General features: G+C 36.4%; 1 protein-coding gene across 1 annotated transcript; it reads right to left on the minus strand.

The window, feature by feature from the left end:
• Nucleotides 1–3,814: 3,814 nt before the first annotated feature.
• Nucleotides 3,815–10,364, minus strand: LOC132025068 (olfactory receptor 13D1-like). Its single transcript, XM_059412244.1, has 2 exons — nt 9,445–10,364; nt 3,815 (listed from the first exon to the last, which is right to left on the minus strand). Coding segments are annotated over exons 1-2 (921 nt in total).
• Between the last annotated feature and the right edge of the window lie 7,241 nt (nt 10,365–17,605).

Genomic DNA, 17,605 nt, shown 5'->3' on the forward strand with positions numbered 1-17,605 from the left:
AGAGAACCAGAAAGTTTCTTAACTTCTTTATGTTTCAGAATCACAACACTAAATTGTTAAGGGAGTTGGTTAGTCCCTAATAGCAATGGAAGCTTTAATAGTCTTAGATCCAGGGGTAACCCTTTGGAAGTTTTGGGGAGCAGATCATAGGTGGTGATTTTGGCAGAACAAATCTTTATGTTGTTATTTTTCTTAAGAAATTGTTTTGATATTTTTAATTAACTGAAGCTTGTATGTTGAGAACTTGTGAATCAGGCAAGATTTGGGTTGATTTTTTGCAAACCAAGACCATCCACATCCTTTTTCATTGCAATTGTCTGAATAAAAATACCTCTGTACAACTCACTCTAATATAGTTTATCATGGAATATTGTCCTAATTACAAAAATCAGATTCTTTTACTTTTTTGAGCACTGCACCCAAGATTCACAAGAAAGACCATGCTGGAGATCAACTTTAAATATTGACGCATGCATTAATCAAAAAGGAAGATGCTTATCACATGTGCTAAGGTATATGAGCGTAGACATTATCCATCTCTTTCTGTATCCTCAGATTTATAAAATGTATTAATGGGTCTCAGCCAGGCCAGGAAACCAGAATAGAGATATTTACTCTAAAAAGAAGTACTAGTTGGTAGGAAAAATAGAGTTGCAATGAGTCCTGAATATGGGATAGGACTTTTGGCTTTATGCTCTCAATTTTCTCATTTACCTCAGATAAGTCATTAAATGGCTTCAAGCATCCATCAACTTTAATATAAGAGGATTGGATTAGAACTCTTGAGTCTCTTCTGGCTCTGACATTTAGAAAGAAAGAGAGGAGTTTGTTAGAAATCATTTAATTATCTTAGCACTGGTATTGGTAATGATTTTAAAGAAAGTATCTCAATAAAATGACAAGATAGGTGAGACTCTTAAAAGGATAAGAGACAAGGGAATGAGTGCAGACTCAATCTGCATGAGAAAAAGAGACGTCCTTGTTTTATTTATGAGAGAGAGGGCAAGAGAGTGGTAAAGAAATAAAAAAAAAAAAAAAGGCAAGAGGAGCCAGGGCTAGAGCAAGAAAATTGGGTGGGGATGGGGAAAAACAATCGAGAAAGCCTCAGTGGAAGTGGTGGTGTGTGTTGACCAAAGTAGACAAAACAGCAGAAATGTCATAACCTTTCTGGAAATACTCAATAAAGTGTTTCATATTAGTCCATGGTTGGGGGTTGAAATCCCAATAGATTATAAAGAAGGCACTAATTTTTTTTTTTTAATCTGAGGCAGTATGAACCAGCACTCGGCCAGCATACAGGCAATTGTAGTTCTGGAAAGCAGGGAGACCATGAAATGATAAACTCTTTGTGATTCTCATGAAATTGGGGTGGTGGAGGGAGAGTTTAAAACAAGTTAATTTGGAATTATCATCCTCCTGGTATAGATCAGACAACTGAGGTTCAAAGAAGCCAAGTGATTTATCTAATTGTGTGTGCTTAGAAGAAGTATGGTTGGATTTAGAGTCCAAGTTTCATACGTGCTCTAAAACCCTACAGAGCATGATTGTTTGGGAAGCATTACAGGCTCTTCTAAGAGTACAAGTGGTCTTCCCCTTCCCCACCTCCCTCACTGTGCATCAAATATTTAAAGCTAAGAGCTCATCATTTTTGTTTCTTAAATTAGTAAGTTTCTTTAATGTTACAGATAAGAGTCTAGATATAAATGACAAGTTGAGGAGAAATCTTTAGGCTTTTAGGTTGACATGGAGAACTGTAGGAAAATGTACTTATTTGAATATGTATCAAAAACTTTCCAAGTTCAATACAGTGGTGTGTTATTAAAAATCTTAAATACCTTGCTAGTATTATGGGGGAACAAGCTCTTGAGAATTCCCTCCTAGCAGGGGTGGGAGCAATTGGGATGTGCCTATCTGGCTACAGTTTGCTGTAATATACTAGAGTACTGTAAGTATGTACAAAGAAGGAAGATGTACTTGAGACAGTGGCATACAGTTTTGATGACTGGATAAATACTCATGGAAGACAAGATTGGAGCTGGGGAGAAAGGCCACTCCATGGAGATAAATAAACTGTTGATTAAAGACATAAAAATTAAAAAAAAAACAGCACGTAAGTATGAGGAGCTACATGCTGGTTGTTATTTCAGACAAAGTGTGGAGGTAGTGTTGGGAGATGAGAAATAGGGAGAAGTAGATAATGATGAGGATATGACACTTGAATACTTGTGATTGATTTCCTTCGAATGCCACTTGTAGGACAGTGGTATTTAAACACATCTCCATATGTGTCCAGTTGTGAGACATATCACAAGTAATTTGAATTTCAATATAAAATACTCAACTTTGAAAATTATTTTGTTTCTAAATTTGGGTTCAGGATTATTCCATGCTTTCATGAAAGTGGAAATCAGGTGGTACTATAGTGGTCAGATGCATGTTTATCTTCTATTTATATTCCTTAGTTACAGCATATTCATCTGTTATATTATACAATTAGCAGGTTTATGAAATGCAACTAAATCCTTCCTCAGTGTAGCTTTTACAAAAATTTTTTGTTTCCCTAGCAAATCTCCTGTGGTCCTTACCTCAATTAAATCTAATGTATTTTTTGATTAAACTAAGTATCAAAATAGGTCACTGAGCAGCATCCCTAACATAGAGTTAGGATTCTTACTCTCTGTGTTCTCTCAGTGCCCTAGAGAATACTTACATCATGTTCTTGTAATTATTTATTTACTTGAATATGTGATACTCTATTGTGACTTGCCAGAGAACAGCTTTTATGTAATTCAACTCTAGATCTTCTGTGACTTGTAGTATACTCAATAAATGTTGAATGAATGAATGAATGAATAACTAATGTGGTATTGCCAGAATAATGATCCTTTTTTTGTTTTAAAGATTTTATTTATTTGACAGACAGAGATTACAAGTAGGCAGAGAGGCAGTCAGAGAGAGGAGGAAGCAGGCTCCCCGCTGAGCAGAGAACCCAATGTGGGGCTCGATCCCAGGACCCTGGGATCATGACCTGAGCCGAAGGCAGAGGCTTTAACCCACTGAGCCACTCAGGCGCCCCAATAATGATTCTTTTAAAGTACCCCTACCAAACAACCCTGGAGAGTTGGTAGAATGTAATTTTTATAATATATACAATGTATATTTTTATTCACTATTGCAGATAAACAAAGAGGAGTAAAATGGTCAAGGCAAACCTGACAGTCATTTCAAATTTTATTTTTCTGGGATTTTCCCACTACCCCAAAGTTGAGGTCATTGTATTTGTGCTGTGCTTGCTGATGTACTTGATCACCCTGCTGGGTAATGTAATTCTGATCTCCATCACTGTCCTGGATTCCCATCTACACAAACCCATGTACTTCTTCCTCAGCAACCTCTCCTTTTTAGACATCTGGTACACCTCTTCTGCTCTCACTCCAATGCTAGCAAACTTTGTTTCAGGAAAAAACACTATCTCATTCTCAGGATGTGCCATTCAGATGTACTTTTCTCTTGCCATGGGCTCCACTGAGTGTGTGCTCCTGTCCATGATGGCGTATGACCGGTATGTGGCCATCTGCAACCCCCTGAGGTACCCCATCATCATGAACAAGAGTGTCTGTGTGCGGATTGCAGCTGGCTCCTGGGTGACTGGCTGCCTCACTGCCCTGGTGGAAACAATGTTCGTGCTGCATCAGTCTCTCTGTGGAAAGAACATCATCAATCATTTCACTTGTGAAATTCTGGCTGTGTTGAAACTAATTTGTGTAGATACTTCCAGGGTGCAGTTAATCATGCTGGTGATCAGTGTACTTCTTCTTCCTATGCCGATGCTCCTCATTTGTATATCTTATGCATTCATTCTCTTCAACATTCTGAGAATCAGCTCAGTGGATGGTCGAAGCAAAGCCTTTTCAACATGTGCAGCCCACCTGACTGTGGTGGTTTTATTCTATGGGACAGCTCTCTCCATGTACCTGAAGCCCTCAGCTGTAGATTCACAGGAAATAGATAAATTTATCGCTTTGGTATATGCTGGATTAACCCCCATGTTGAATCCCATCATCTATAGTTTACGGAACAAAGAGGTAAAAGCAGCTGTGAAAAAATTGCTGATTAGGAACTCTCTTTGTGCTTTTTTAATCCCCAGCAGCAAATAATATCCATAAACACTAACCTGAGGTGTCATTTAGTGGTTAATGCACAACAGAACATTGGGATAATGGGGGAAGACACTAATTTTTAAAAAACATTTATTTATCTATTTTAGAGAGCATGAGTGGGAGGGACAGAGGGAAAGGGTACAGTACAGAACCCAACATGGGGCTCGATCTCATGACCCTAAGATCATGATCTGCACTGAAACCAAAAGTTAGGTGCTCAACTGACTGTACCATCCAGGAAGATATTCATTTTAAATGAGATGTGTGATTTCCTAAGTTTTCTCCTTGACTGACTACTGAAATTAAAATAATTTAGGTACCTCTTACATAAGCATATCTGAAATCTTATGTAAATAGGTCTCATGATGACAAACATCAATTTTTATTTTAGGTTACAGAGTGTAAAGGTAACTTTAAACATTAAGTTAGTGTATTGTTAGTATTCAAAAATATGGACATATAATATACAAATGTAATACCTATAGTAGACTTTTTAGCTAATTTATGATTAACCCCTGTTTTAGGTTGATTTGTGTCCCTCCAAAACTTATTTTGAAGCTTTAACCCCCAGTACCTCAGAGTGTATCTCTATTTGAAGGTATGGCCTTTCAAAAGGTGATAACGTTAAAATGAGACTGTCAGTGTGGGGCCTCATACAAGCTGAATTGTGTCATTGTAAGAAGAAATTTAGACACACATGGGTTCAGCAGGGATACTCACATACAGAGAAAAGGACATAGCAAGAAGGTGGCTATTTGCAAGCCAAGGAGAGGCTTCAGAAGAAATCAAATCTGCCAACATTTTGCTCTTGGACTTCTAGCCTCCAGAAGTATGAGCGAGTAAATTTCTATTGTTTAAGCAACCCATTCTGTGATATTTTGTTATGGAAGCCTTAGAAATCTAGTATAACCTCTTTTTCAGCATAGATAAATTTAATGGAAGTAATTGAATATTCCACAAAGTGTAAGTATGTTTTATATATGTGGATATATTTGTGCATGCAGATAGATGTGTGTGATATGAATGTCTATGTACAGATGGAAAAGGTTTGCACAAATATATCCTGAATAGAAATAGGGTAGGAGTGCTAGTCTGGAGAAAAAAATATCAGAGAGTTTAGTAGTTTGTTGTTGGTCTTAGAATGCTGACATTATTTTGTAAATTCAAAAAAGCTACAGGAGGTTTCATTGAAACTACTAGTACCCTTCCCTTTTTTATTGTGCTTTCCCCTGACACCTAGTTTCTTAAATCCAAGGGTATAAATGAACCCATCAGCACTTAGAAAATACATGATATGCATATTATAAGATATACAATACTCCCAAACCCACTAAAATGGTGTGAAATATTGAAGTACATGAATATATCTTATTATATAAACCACAATATACAAAGAATTAAAAACTATTTTAATTTAAATACAAATTTAATACAAATGCAGCATTTGTAGCATTTTTAAAAAAATTTTTATTTTTTATAAACATATATTTTTATCCCCAGGGGTACAGGTCTGTGAATCACCAGGTTTACACACTTCACAGCACTCACCAAAGCACATACCCTCCCCAATGTCCATAATCCCAGCCCCTTCTCCCAAACCCCCTCCCCCCAGCAACCCTAAGTTTGTTTTGTGAGATTAAGAGTCACTTATGGTTTGTCTCCCTCCCAATCCCATCTTGTTTCATTTATTCTTCTCATTTTTATATACTTTCTGGACCAGATAAATAAACATGAGTTCAGTGGGCAAGACTTATTTGCTCATCATTAAGTTGTTGCCAGAGTCAATAAAATTGTTGGATGGCTTGGATCCAGAAAGCAATGGGACGAACAAAATAGGATGAATATGGGCATTACAGGGTTGTAGGGCATATTTGATTTCTCAGATATGAATAAACAGTCATATCTGAGATGGGTCCATTGATCTAAGTAAAGATTTCAGATGCAGCCATTGACTGGATGAGAGGAGAAGCTTAAGGATAATGACTTCATGAAGATAGGGATGTAAGTTGGTTGACTAGTTCACTGTGCATTGATGGTCAGACTTCTAGGTGAAGACAGATTAGTGAAGTCGGGGCAAGAAGTCAGGACTAAAGCTGTACATACATTGGGAAGTCTTTTGCACAGAGGTGGAAATTGAGCCCTAGGTGAGAATGATGTCATTTAGGGAGAAATTTAGGACAATTGTCTATAAAATGGTTGGCTTTGTTGTCCTATGATTGGCCAGAGCTGTGATAAAGGTGAAAGAATAAAACCCTTGGGATCTAGAGTAAAGAATTAGAATATTTTTTTGGTTTCTATACAAGCTTAGAGATCTTAGGTAATTTATTGAACATTCTAATCTAATTTCCTCTTCTATTAAATGGGAATAATTTATTTAATGTATTTATAATTATTTAAAAGTTAATATTTACTAATTCCAAAAGACCACCTGTCAATCAGCTACATTATAGGTGGTCAGATAGGGTGATATCACTTTGATACAGTTTTTGTTCATCTTTTTCTGGCTAGACTCTAGCTTCAGTGAGTTTGAATTTACCTGTGATTTCAAATGTATTGAGCAACATTTTGTTATTGTGTTACAAGTCTAGGCCTATCATTGTGGTAGTACTTATGGATATAAGCATAAAATTCCCTGTTATCTCTTTCTCTCTCTGACAATCTTAGCTAAGTCATTCCCTGTGTGGATGTCCTTTTGATTCTGTTTGGGTTCTGACAACCTGAATTGGGCCTCCCTTTCATGTTGCTATTTCACTTACTCAATCAGGATCTAAAACATCATGCTGGGCAGAACAAGCAAAGGTGCCCTCCTGAACACTGTTTCATTCCTGAACCCTTTGCTGGGTGGCCCTTGAGCATAGATGCTCTCCTTATCAGGCTGTGACACTGTACCAGGCAGCTCAACTATATATAATGTAGACATATGGTATGATATCACATAAAAAATAAAACTGCATACTATTATTCACTAGCAATTTCAAGGGGATTTTTTTAAAGGAAAATATTCAAAATGAAACTTGCTGCTGAAAAAGTGAAATTGCCAATATTAAGAAAGATTATCCAATTGATATGTATTTTTCTCAGCAATTTTTATTAGAGCATAATTATACATTGATACGATTTTGTCTTACCCGGCTCACATGACCTCTTCAGTTTATTTATCAATGTTTTATCTACTCTTATATTTCCATACATTTAAAATTAGCTGATACTTTATCAGAAACTTGAATTTGTTGTTTAGTCCGTGAAATAATGCATAAATTCAAGTTCCTTTACCTCACTGTATTATATCAAGTATTTAGACTATATTTTACTATTTTTTTAAAGATTTTATTTATTTATTTGACAGACAAGAGATCACAAGTAGGCAGAGAGGCAGGCAGAGAGAGAGGAAGGGAAGCAGGCTCCCCACTGAGCAGGGAGCCCGATGCGGGGCTCGATCCCAGGACCCCGGGATCATGACCTGAGCCAAAGTCAGAGGCTTAACCCACTGAGCCACCCAGGCGCCCATATATTTTACTATTCTTTAAAAATGTTAATTAATCCAGTACTTAATTATTACCTACTGTTTTGAATTTATTTGACATTAGACTTCATACAGAGAACAGTGAGTTCTGACATGGGGGAGATTTCAGAATCTAACAAATGATTTAGTATAAAAGGAAAATTACCATAGCAGAGGTAAAGTTCAAGGCAGCATAGAGGAGGGAATAACTAACTGAGAAAGTTTTGGAAGAATTTGCGGAAGATCAAACACTTGAATTGTCTTTAATGAGACTGCTAGGCTGAGAAAGAGAAATGTGATGATGGGGAAGAAGTGGCGTATACTTTTGTCTTTCGGTAGGAAAAGAACATGATTTGATTGGAGAACTAATAGCAAATGGAGCATAGCATTGTGCAAAGGGGATGGGACAAACAGGAGGTGGGAAAGAAGAGAGGGAAATAGGTACCTGAAAAATTAGGTTGGAGTCAGATCCAGTCCTTGGGTAAAACAAAAATCAGTAATAAACAAACAGACAAACAGAAAAACTCAAGTAGTTCTCTCAAAAAGGAGCTGAAAAATATGTTTTATTTATTCAGTAGGCAAATGTACAGTAGAGTTAACATGGTTTGATTTGGGATTTTTCAACTATATGATGGTATGAAAGTGATAATACATTCAGCAGAAACTGTACTTTGAAATTTGAATTTTGATCTTTTCCTGGGCTAGCAACATGAGAGCTCTTGATATTCTCTTGTTACACTAGGCAGTGGTCACGGCTTCCAGTCTGAGCCACATGATCACAGGGATAAACAACTGATATACTCAAAACCATTCTGAACCCATACAACCATTCTGTTTTTCTTTCTTTTTTTTTTTTTAAAGATTTTATTTATTTATTTGACAGAGAGAAATTACAAGTACACTGAGAGGCAGGCAGAGAGAGAGAGAAGGAAGCAGGCTCCCTGCTGAGCAGAGAGCCCGATGTGGGACTCGATCCCAGGACCCTGAGATCATGACCTGAGCCAAAGGCAGCGGCTTAACCCACTGAGCCACCCAGGCGCCCCCGACCATTCTGTTTTTCAATCTCAGTATAGTACTCACATAGTTTATTATTATAGAAAATGGTCAATATTTTATCATAAATAGGCTTTGTGTGAGATGGTTTTGAACAACTCTAAGTGTTCTGAATGCATTTAAGGTAGGCTAGGCTAAGCTATGCTGATCAGTAGATTATGTATATTAAATGCATTTTTAAAAAAGATTTCATTTATTTATTTGACAGAGAGATCACAAGTAGGCAGAGAGGTAGGCAGAGAGAGAGAGAGAGTGGAGGAAACAGGCTCCCTGCTGACCAGAGAGCTCAATGCGGGGCTCCATCCCAGGACCTTGGGACCATGACCTGAGCAGAAGGCAGAGGCTTTAATCCACTGAGCCACCCAGGTGCCCCTAAATACATTTTTAACTTATGATATTTTCAACTTTCAATGGATTTATTTGGGCTTAACTTCATCAGTTGAAGAAGATCCGTACTGGATTTTTTTTTTTTTTTGAAAGGCTTATTTCTTAAAGCTTACTGTCACTTCTTATACCAGTTGTCTCTACATTTTTATAACAGTCATTTTCATAAAAAGGTGAAGCTAGATTATTATCTTGAAATTTTTTTCCAACTCCTAAATTCTGTGATTCTACATAAAATCTTTATTTCTCTTGTTCTGTTTATATTAAAAACCTTTGCCTCGAAGCTGTGAGCTTATTTTGTGCATGAACTCAAGGAGGTAAGTTTCTTATCCTTTCCTCCAGAACCAGTGTCTAGTCATCAATTTTCTCATAGCTCCATGCACCTCTGTATTCCTTAGGCTATAGATGATAGGATTGAGCATGGGAGTGACTACTCCATAGAACAGGGCTATCAATTTGTTAAAAGCAGAGTCTTTGGACTTTGGCTTCATATACATCAAGAGGATTGTCCCATAAAACATGGTCACTACTGTTAAGTGGGCTGAGCAGGTAGAAAAGGCCTTTTTTCTTCCTTCTGCTGAATTGATTCTTAGTACCGTAGAAAGGATGAAGACATAGGAGATACAAATTAACAGTAATGGAGAAAACAAAAATAATACATTGCCCAACATTATCGTAATCTCATTCAAGGAAATATCTGTACAAGCCAGCTTGACAAACGCCAGTATTTCACAAACAAAGTGATTAATGATATTTTTTCCACAGAAGGGCAACCGTATTGCAAGAATAGTTTCTGTCAGTGAATTGAGAAAGCCCAACCCCCAAGAGAGAGCTGCCATCTGAATACAAAGTGCCTTACTGATGATGATGGAGTATCTCAGCGGGTTACAGATGGCCACGTAACGGTCATATGCCATCACCGTGAGGAGCACACACTCTGCGGACCCCATAGTGTAGGAAACAGACATCTGAACCACACATCTAGTGAAGGAGATGGTTTTTTTCTGTGACAGGAAGTGTATCAACATTGAGGGGATAAAGGTGGATGTGTACCAAATGTCTAGGAAGGAAAGATTACCAAGGAAGAAGTACATGGGCATATGGAGGCGGGAATCCAGAAGAGTTAGGATGATCAAGGTGCTGTTTCCCAGCAGGATCACCAGGTACATCATCAAGCATATCACGAAAAGGAGCTTTTCTACTCTTGGGTACTCAGAAAGTCCCTGTAGAATGAACTCAATCTCAGTCCAATTCATCCTGTCCATTTTACTTTTTTATACCTGGAGTAATCCAGAAGAGAAAATTGCGTGTGAGTTTAACAAGTCTGTACATATTACTGTATGCAGTAAGAGATCACCGGAGGAGGCCAACAAGCATGTCAGCACTAGTGGACTGGTGGTAGTAGCTGTGAGTTTAGCTTTTCAAATTTATCTCAGGTTCATGAGAGAGAGGATTCAAGATGTGTAATAACTACCTTGATAGCTTATTAAAAATACAGGTTTTTGTGTTCCGTTTCCTGAGATTGTGACGTACAGTTCTGAGGCAGGGGAGAGCTATTTAGATTTTTAACAAACATCCCCTTATTTCTAATTCATTGGACCCACAGACCCCACTTTGAATATCATTATTTGGAGATCATTAATCTCCATATCATCAATGAATAACATCATTGGAGAAAGTGTGCCTAAGTCTATTAAAAATACCTATATAAAATATATGTTTATAAAAAATAAAAAATTAATAAAAATAAATAAATAAATAAAAATAAAAAAAAAACAAAAAAAAACCTATATATTTGATTTTATTTCATGGCAGTCCTTAACAATGCCATCGGTTTAAGGCTTTATAATTTATAAATATGTTTGTACATATTACTCATTTTATTACCACTGTAATTATCTGAGGAAAATGAAATTCACAGAGGTAGAATGTGTATAAAAACACAGTGGGTGAGCACCTATTCAAATCTGCATTTTCTGACTTTACATCACCTGCTCTTTTTAAACAATAGGCTATTGCCCTCTCCAAATTATATAAATTGTCTAAAGAGTGGGAATCAGACATCTTCTCCAATAATGTTCTCCAGAGGGGCGCCTGGGTGGCTCAGTTGGTTAAGTGTCTGCCTTCAGCTCAGGTCATGATCCCAGAGTCCTGGGATGGAGCATCTCTTTGGGCTCCTTGCTCAGCAGGGAGCCTGATTTTCCCTTTCTCTCTCTGTGCCACACCCCCTGCTTGTGTGCACTTTCTCTCTCTCTCTCTCTCTCTCTCTCTCATGCTCTCTCAAGTAAATAAATAAAATCTTAAAAAAATAATGTTCTCCAGATGATTCCAATGTACAATGTGGAAGTAAACCACCTTTCTAGTGGAGTGCCTCTAAATTTAGTATACAGATGAATCATATGGGGAATCTTTTTTGTTTGTTTGCTTGTTATTTTTTTAAAAGATTTTATTCATTTATTTGACAGAGAGACACAGCAAGAGAGGGAACACAAGCAGGGGGAGTGGGAGGAGAAGCAGGGTTCCTGCAAAGTAGGGAGCCTGATGTGGGACTCTATCCCAAGACCCTGAGATCATGACTGGAGCCGAAGGCAGACTCTTAATGACTGAGCCACCCAGGCGCCCACATGGGGAATCTTTGTAAAGGATTCTGAATCAGTGGGTCTGAAGCAGACTTTAAAATCTGAATTTATAATGATACTGTTATGCTGAAAATAAATAAATGAAAAAAATCTGAATTTATTAATGTGTTCCCAGATGCTGCTGCTGCTGCTGCTGACTATGGAACTCACACAAATAGCAATGTTTTTTAGAACATCTCTCTCCAGTACTATTGCAGAGTGCCCCTATTGCTTCCATTGTATATAAGACATTAACTGAATAGTAGAAAATGAAAAACTGAACACTTTCTGAGATTTGGAGTTGAGGTATCTCTGTGTGTTTTGCAGCCAGTTTTGTGTTCTTTAGATTTTAGGTATACAAGCAACCAGGTTGCATACAAAAGAGGCTGCTTTTTATTTCTGTCCATGATAAAGTCATTTCTCTTCCACTTGTTGAGTTTGCAATTAAGGTCAGTATGTTCCAAAAAAGGATTTTGAGGTCAGCTCTAGTATCTGAGTTGTGCATAATAGAGCATGGAGCAAATAAATGTAATTTGAAAGAAATTTAAGGAGTAGATATTACTAGATGAACTTTTTTTTTATAGTGAATAAATCAAAGAACATAATTTGGAAACACCTTTTCATTCCCAAGGTATTCTACCAAACTTTAAAATATCCCTGGAGTGTGGCACCTGGATGGCTCAGATGATTATGTGTCAGACTCTTGATTTCAGCTTGGGTCATTATCTCAGGGTTATGGGATAGAGCCCCACATCGTCAGCTCTTTGTTCTGCAGGAAATCTGCTTAAGATTATCTCCTTCTCCCTTTGTCCCTCTCCACCCATGTTCTCTCTCTTTCTCTCAAATAAATCTGTAAAAAAGTATCCCTCAAGGGAAAGAAAAGAATTGATCCAGATGTTTCTACTTAGTGTTTCTAAATAAGGCTGGTATTTCTGGTATAGGGTTTCTGGTATAGGGTTTGCCATTTTTCTCTGTGATAGTGCTTTGCCAACAGGTTTTGCTGCTTTCTATGACAACTCTAGTTTATAATGGAGAGGCATATTAATCAGCAAATACTATGTTTATATGTCTATTGACTATGGAAAGGAGTGCTCTCCTCCAGTTCAAGATGCATCATACTTTGTAGGCATACATTACAAAGAGGGTAGGAAGGGTTGAGTTGGGCAGGATATACTTTTATTTGGTATTAAGATTGGAATTTGATTGACTGTAGATATATATATTAACCTACTCTGAATGTGAAAATGAAATTCTGTTAGAGGCTTTGAAGGACCATCAGTTGTCTGGGGTCTGTTGTTTCAGGAAATTTTGTGAATCATGTCAAATATTCTCTTTTCTTTTCTAGGAACAAGTTGATTCCTATTTAGAAATTACTGGCAGGGGTGCCTGGGTGGCTCAGTGGTTAAAGCCTCTGCCTTCAGCTCAGGTCATGATCCCAGAGTCCTGGGATCGAGCCCCACATGGGGCTCTCTGCTCAGCAGGGAGCCTGCTTCCTCCTCTATTTCTGCCTGCTTCTCTGCCTACTTGTGATCTCCGTATGTCAAATAAATAAATAAAATCTTTTTAAAAATTACAATGTCGAAAACAGAACTGCCCTATGACCCAGCAATTGCACTATTGGGTATTTACCCTAAAGATACAAACGTAGTGATCCAAAGGGGCACGTGTACTCGAATGTTTATAGCAGCAATGTCCACAATAGCCAAACTATGGAAAGAACCTAGATGTCCATCAACAGATGAATGGATCAAGAAGATGTGGTATATATACACAATGGAATACTATGCAGCCATCAAAAGAAATGAAATCTTGCCATTTGCGACAACATGGATGGAACTAGAGCGTGTCATGCTTAGCGAAATAAGTCAAGTGGAGAAAGACAACTATCATATGATCTCCCTGATATGAGGAAGTGGTGATGCAACATGGGGGCTTAAGTGGGTACGAGAAGAATAAATGAAAGAAAATGGGATTGGGAGGGAGACAAACCATAAGTGACTCTTAATCTCACAAAACAAACTGAGGGTGATTCACAGACCTGTACCCCTGGGGATAAAAATATATGTTAATAAAAATTAAAAAAAAAAAGAAAAAAAAATTACAAAAAAAAATTACTGGCAGGAAGTAATGATGGTGTGTATTTAGTATCTTGACAGTTCACAGATAGTTGCTATTAAAAAAAAATTCACTTGCAGACATTTATAAGAGAAACTGCCAATCTGCTTTAAGCTTTCAAATCCTGGTGGGAGAAAGCATAATGGACAATAGAGAGGAAATTACTTTCATTACTCTTGCAATGTTAGTCTGACATTTTAGAAGCAATCAACAAACCCTCTTATTTAATAGCATTGTGACTGAATTTTTTTCTTTATTTTAGCTTACTTCACTACATGGGTTCCTTGGAGGGGCGCCTGAGTGGCTGAGTGGCTTTAAATGGGTTCCTGGGAACAAGGGAATGAAGGTTTTTAAGATTATTGATAGTTTCTTTCCATGCAAAATATATATTGGATAATTCCATTTTTACTAAATCATTGCCATTATTGAATATTATCTTTTGAAACATTTTTCATTCTTGGTTATTGCTGTGGGAATTGTTAAATAATCATAGCATACTAATTTGATGGGCCATTATGTACTTACTGACATGACATTTGTGAGGAATTTGTATTAAAACAAAAATGATGTTTAAATTATGTTAAAAGGATTAAGTGAAACAGAAACAAAACAATAGCAGTTTTTGAAAACTGAAACCTAAACCAAGATAACCTAAACAGAATAGAAAGGCTGGAAAGAAATACCCAAAACATTAATGGTTATCTTAGGGGCCTTTTTTCTACTTTGCTGAATTATCCAAAATTCTAAAATAGAAATATATAAAGAAAAAAATTATTATTAATTTTTAAAAGATTTTATTTATTTAGTTGACAGAGAGAGAGAAAGAGATCACAAGGAGGCAGAGAGAGAGGGGGAGGTAGGCTCCCTGCCAAGCAGAGAGCCCGATTCGGGCCCTGATCCCAGAACCCCGAGATCATGACCTGAGTTAAAGGCAGAGGCTTAACCCACTGAGCCACCCAGGCGTCCAAGAAAAAATATTATTAAAAAAGAGGAAAACACTGAAGCCGGTTTCAGTTATGTTAGGAAAAATGAATTCAGAATAAAAAAAAATTAAAGCAATTTAAGTAGTACGGTGATTATCTTAAATGTCTAGAAACTACACTTTGCAGCTGAACTGTAGAGGTGTGTCTAGGCAGTTATTGGTAAGAACCTACTATTTCTGGTGGAAGAGAGCATTTATAATCCCTACTCTCAAAATCATGCAAGTAACAGCGTTTTTGTTTTTAGGAGGTACACCAAATAAGGAACTTGAGTTCTTGACCTAATCATATGTTATTGAAAGAGATTGCAGACTATTGATGTCTGGAACAGAATTATTTGTAAAGGATCTGAACTGGCCTGAATCCTAGCCAACCTCTTATCCCCCTCTCCCAACCTGGTGTTTTACAAGAATTAACCACTCTGTGTTTCAATGCCCTGAGACTTCATCTTGGTACTGTTTTCGTGGTGTAATAGACCTAAGGAAAGTTTGTACTTTTTATCCAAGCCTGAAGTCAAGCTCTCTAACTTTCTAGAAGGAAACTCTCTAACTTTATATAAATTTTTCATTTTATTTTATTGACTTAGATAATTGAAGATCTAATATTTAAAGTACTAAGATTTTTCAATGAAAAACACATATGTCTGCACTCTAGATTCTCAGTAAAAGAAATAATCCTGTCATTCTCTCCAACTCTTCTAAAGATACCAGTTAAGACAACTGATACTTTATAAATAAATCAGTGGATTTGCTGACTCTCAATTTATAGATTTTATAAACTCTAATCTTCAATTAATATACCACAAGGAAAGACGTATTATTTTAGGTTGCAAAGGGAAGAGAAAATGTCATGTGAGGTCCTAGTATGAGGCACTTTATAAAATTTTTATAATTTACTCTTCATAACAATCCAAATATTATTATAACTTTTGCCATTGAAAGAATAAGTTTGAAGTTCCAAAGCTTAAGTACATTTTTCAGTATCTTTTTATAAGTTTTTTTTTTTTTTCTGTACTCATCGTTTTTTTTTTTTTTTAATTTTTTTTTTTAATTTTTTATTTTTTATAAACATATCTTTTTATAAGTTTTTATTTAAATTCCAGTTAGTTAACATACAGTGTAATACAAGTGTCAGGTGTACAATGTAGTAGTGATTCAACATTTCCATCTAAAACCTGGTTTTCAATATCTCATAGGTGGTAAATGCCAGAACTATGGTTTAAACTCTTATCTGTATGATTCCCAGGCCTGCTTTAGCACTATAATCATTTACTTATTTATAAAATTTCTTCTTATAAAACCACAAATTAGTATTATGCACTTAACTTTCAATGATCCATATGATAAATACACACATAAAAATATATTGGAATCTTTTGAAAGCATTGAAGGCATTTATTGTCTTCCACTTATGAAGACATCATACACAGGAATGAATTAAAATGAAAAAAAAAATCCAAAAATTCCCTTCAAGTCTAGCATGGACAGTTAAGATCTAAAGTAGTAGAATTGATTTGTTACATAAATGGGAACTCAAAAATATTTCTTCTTTTGGCTTGGACACCTACTCAAAGTAACAATTACAACTATTTCAGCCTTCTATTAGATATTTTTGTTTCTAATCCCATTTTTTAAAAAGATTTTATTTATTTATTTGTCAGAGAGAGTGAGCACAGGCAGGCAAAGTGGAAGCAGAGGCAGAGGGAGAAGCAGGCTCCCTGCCGAGCAAGGGACTCAATCCCAGGACCCTGGGATCATGACCTGAGCCAAAGGCAGCCGCTTAACCAACTGAGCCACGCAGACGTCCCTCTAATCCTGTTTTTACCATAAACATCTTCAATTACATGTTTCCTTCAATCCTTATTGAGCATAGCTTATGTGTGAATAATACATAAATTATTGTGGGCTCTTTCTCTGGATAATTTTTACTAAAGATTTTACTGAACTAGATACTTGAATACAGTAACTATTCACCTGTTACTTATAAGGGTCTGTTGCATTGCAGGCAACTTCCTCTTCCTCACTAGTCTCTTTTTTGTGTGTATTATTTCAGTATTTTTAAAGGAATTTAAATAATATTCTGCTGCTGAAAATAACGCCTGGATTTTTATAATATATGCCTTCAAAATCCCACCAGCAATGATCACCTCAACAAAAAATATCTTTATTATTTATTGATAAGATGTTTTCCTTTTGAAATAATTTTAATAAAACTTTTCTCTTTTATCTTACCTCCTGATTAGGTTTTAAAGTCATCCATGCCATTCCATTCTATTAAGTAATAGAAAAAATTTCCAGGAATTTGAATTTCATTTGCATTTTTCAGATGAGACCAGAAGATTTTCACTTTGAAAGACAGTTGTTCACTTCCTAAAAAAGAAATGTGAGAAAAATAGCTACAAGCAGGCAATTTGTCTGTACATGAACTTTCATAAGAGGGTATCAAGGAAATAAAATATATTAAAAATAAAGATCCATGATGCAACTCTGGTTTCTCATGACTTGTCCTAAAGTTGATGTTTACTCAAGAGATTTGGCTTCTTTGGGAAGTCAATTTAGCACTTATTTTTTACAAACTTCTTCAATCCCTAAGGTTATGAGTCAGAAATTTAGGATTCTCTAGAGGTAAAGTCCCTGACTTCTGCACATTCTAAAAACCCAATTACCATTACTTAAAGAACATCTTTCCCAGTTTTACATTTCTTGGGAGTATTCATTAAATATAGATGTATATGATGGCCTCTACATAATTTGGGACTGGAATCAGAATATGTCCAAAAGTTCTCAGAAAAGT

Source organism: Mustela nigripes, chromosome 9, assembly GCF_022355385.1.
Source record: "Mustela nigripes isolate SB6536 chromosome 9, MUSNIG.SB6536, whole genome shotgun sequence".
Taxonomy (NCBI): Eukaryota; Metazoa; Chordata; class Mammalia; order Carnivora; family Mustelidae; genus Mustela; species Mustela nigripes.

Bases quoted from the DNA above. Each gene is read 5' to 3' on its own strand.
- LOC132025068 (XM_059412244.1), bottom strand. From the start codon at position 10,364: ATGGACAGGATGAATTGGACTGAGATTGAGTTCATTCTACAGGGACTT.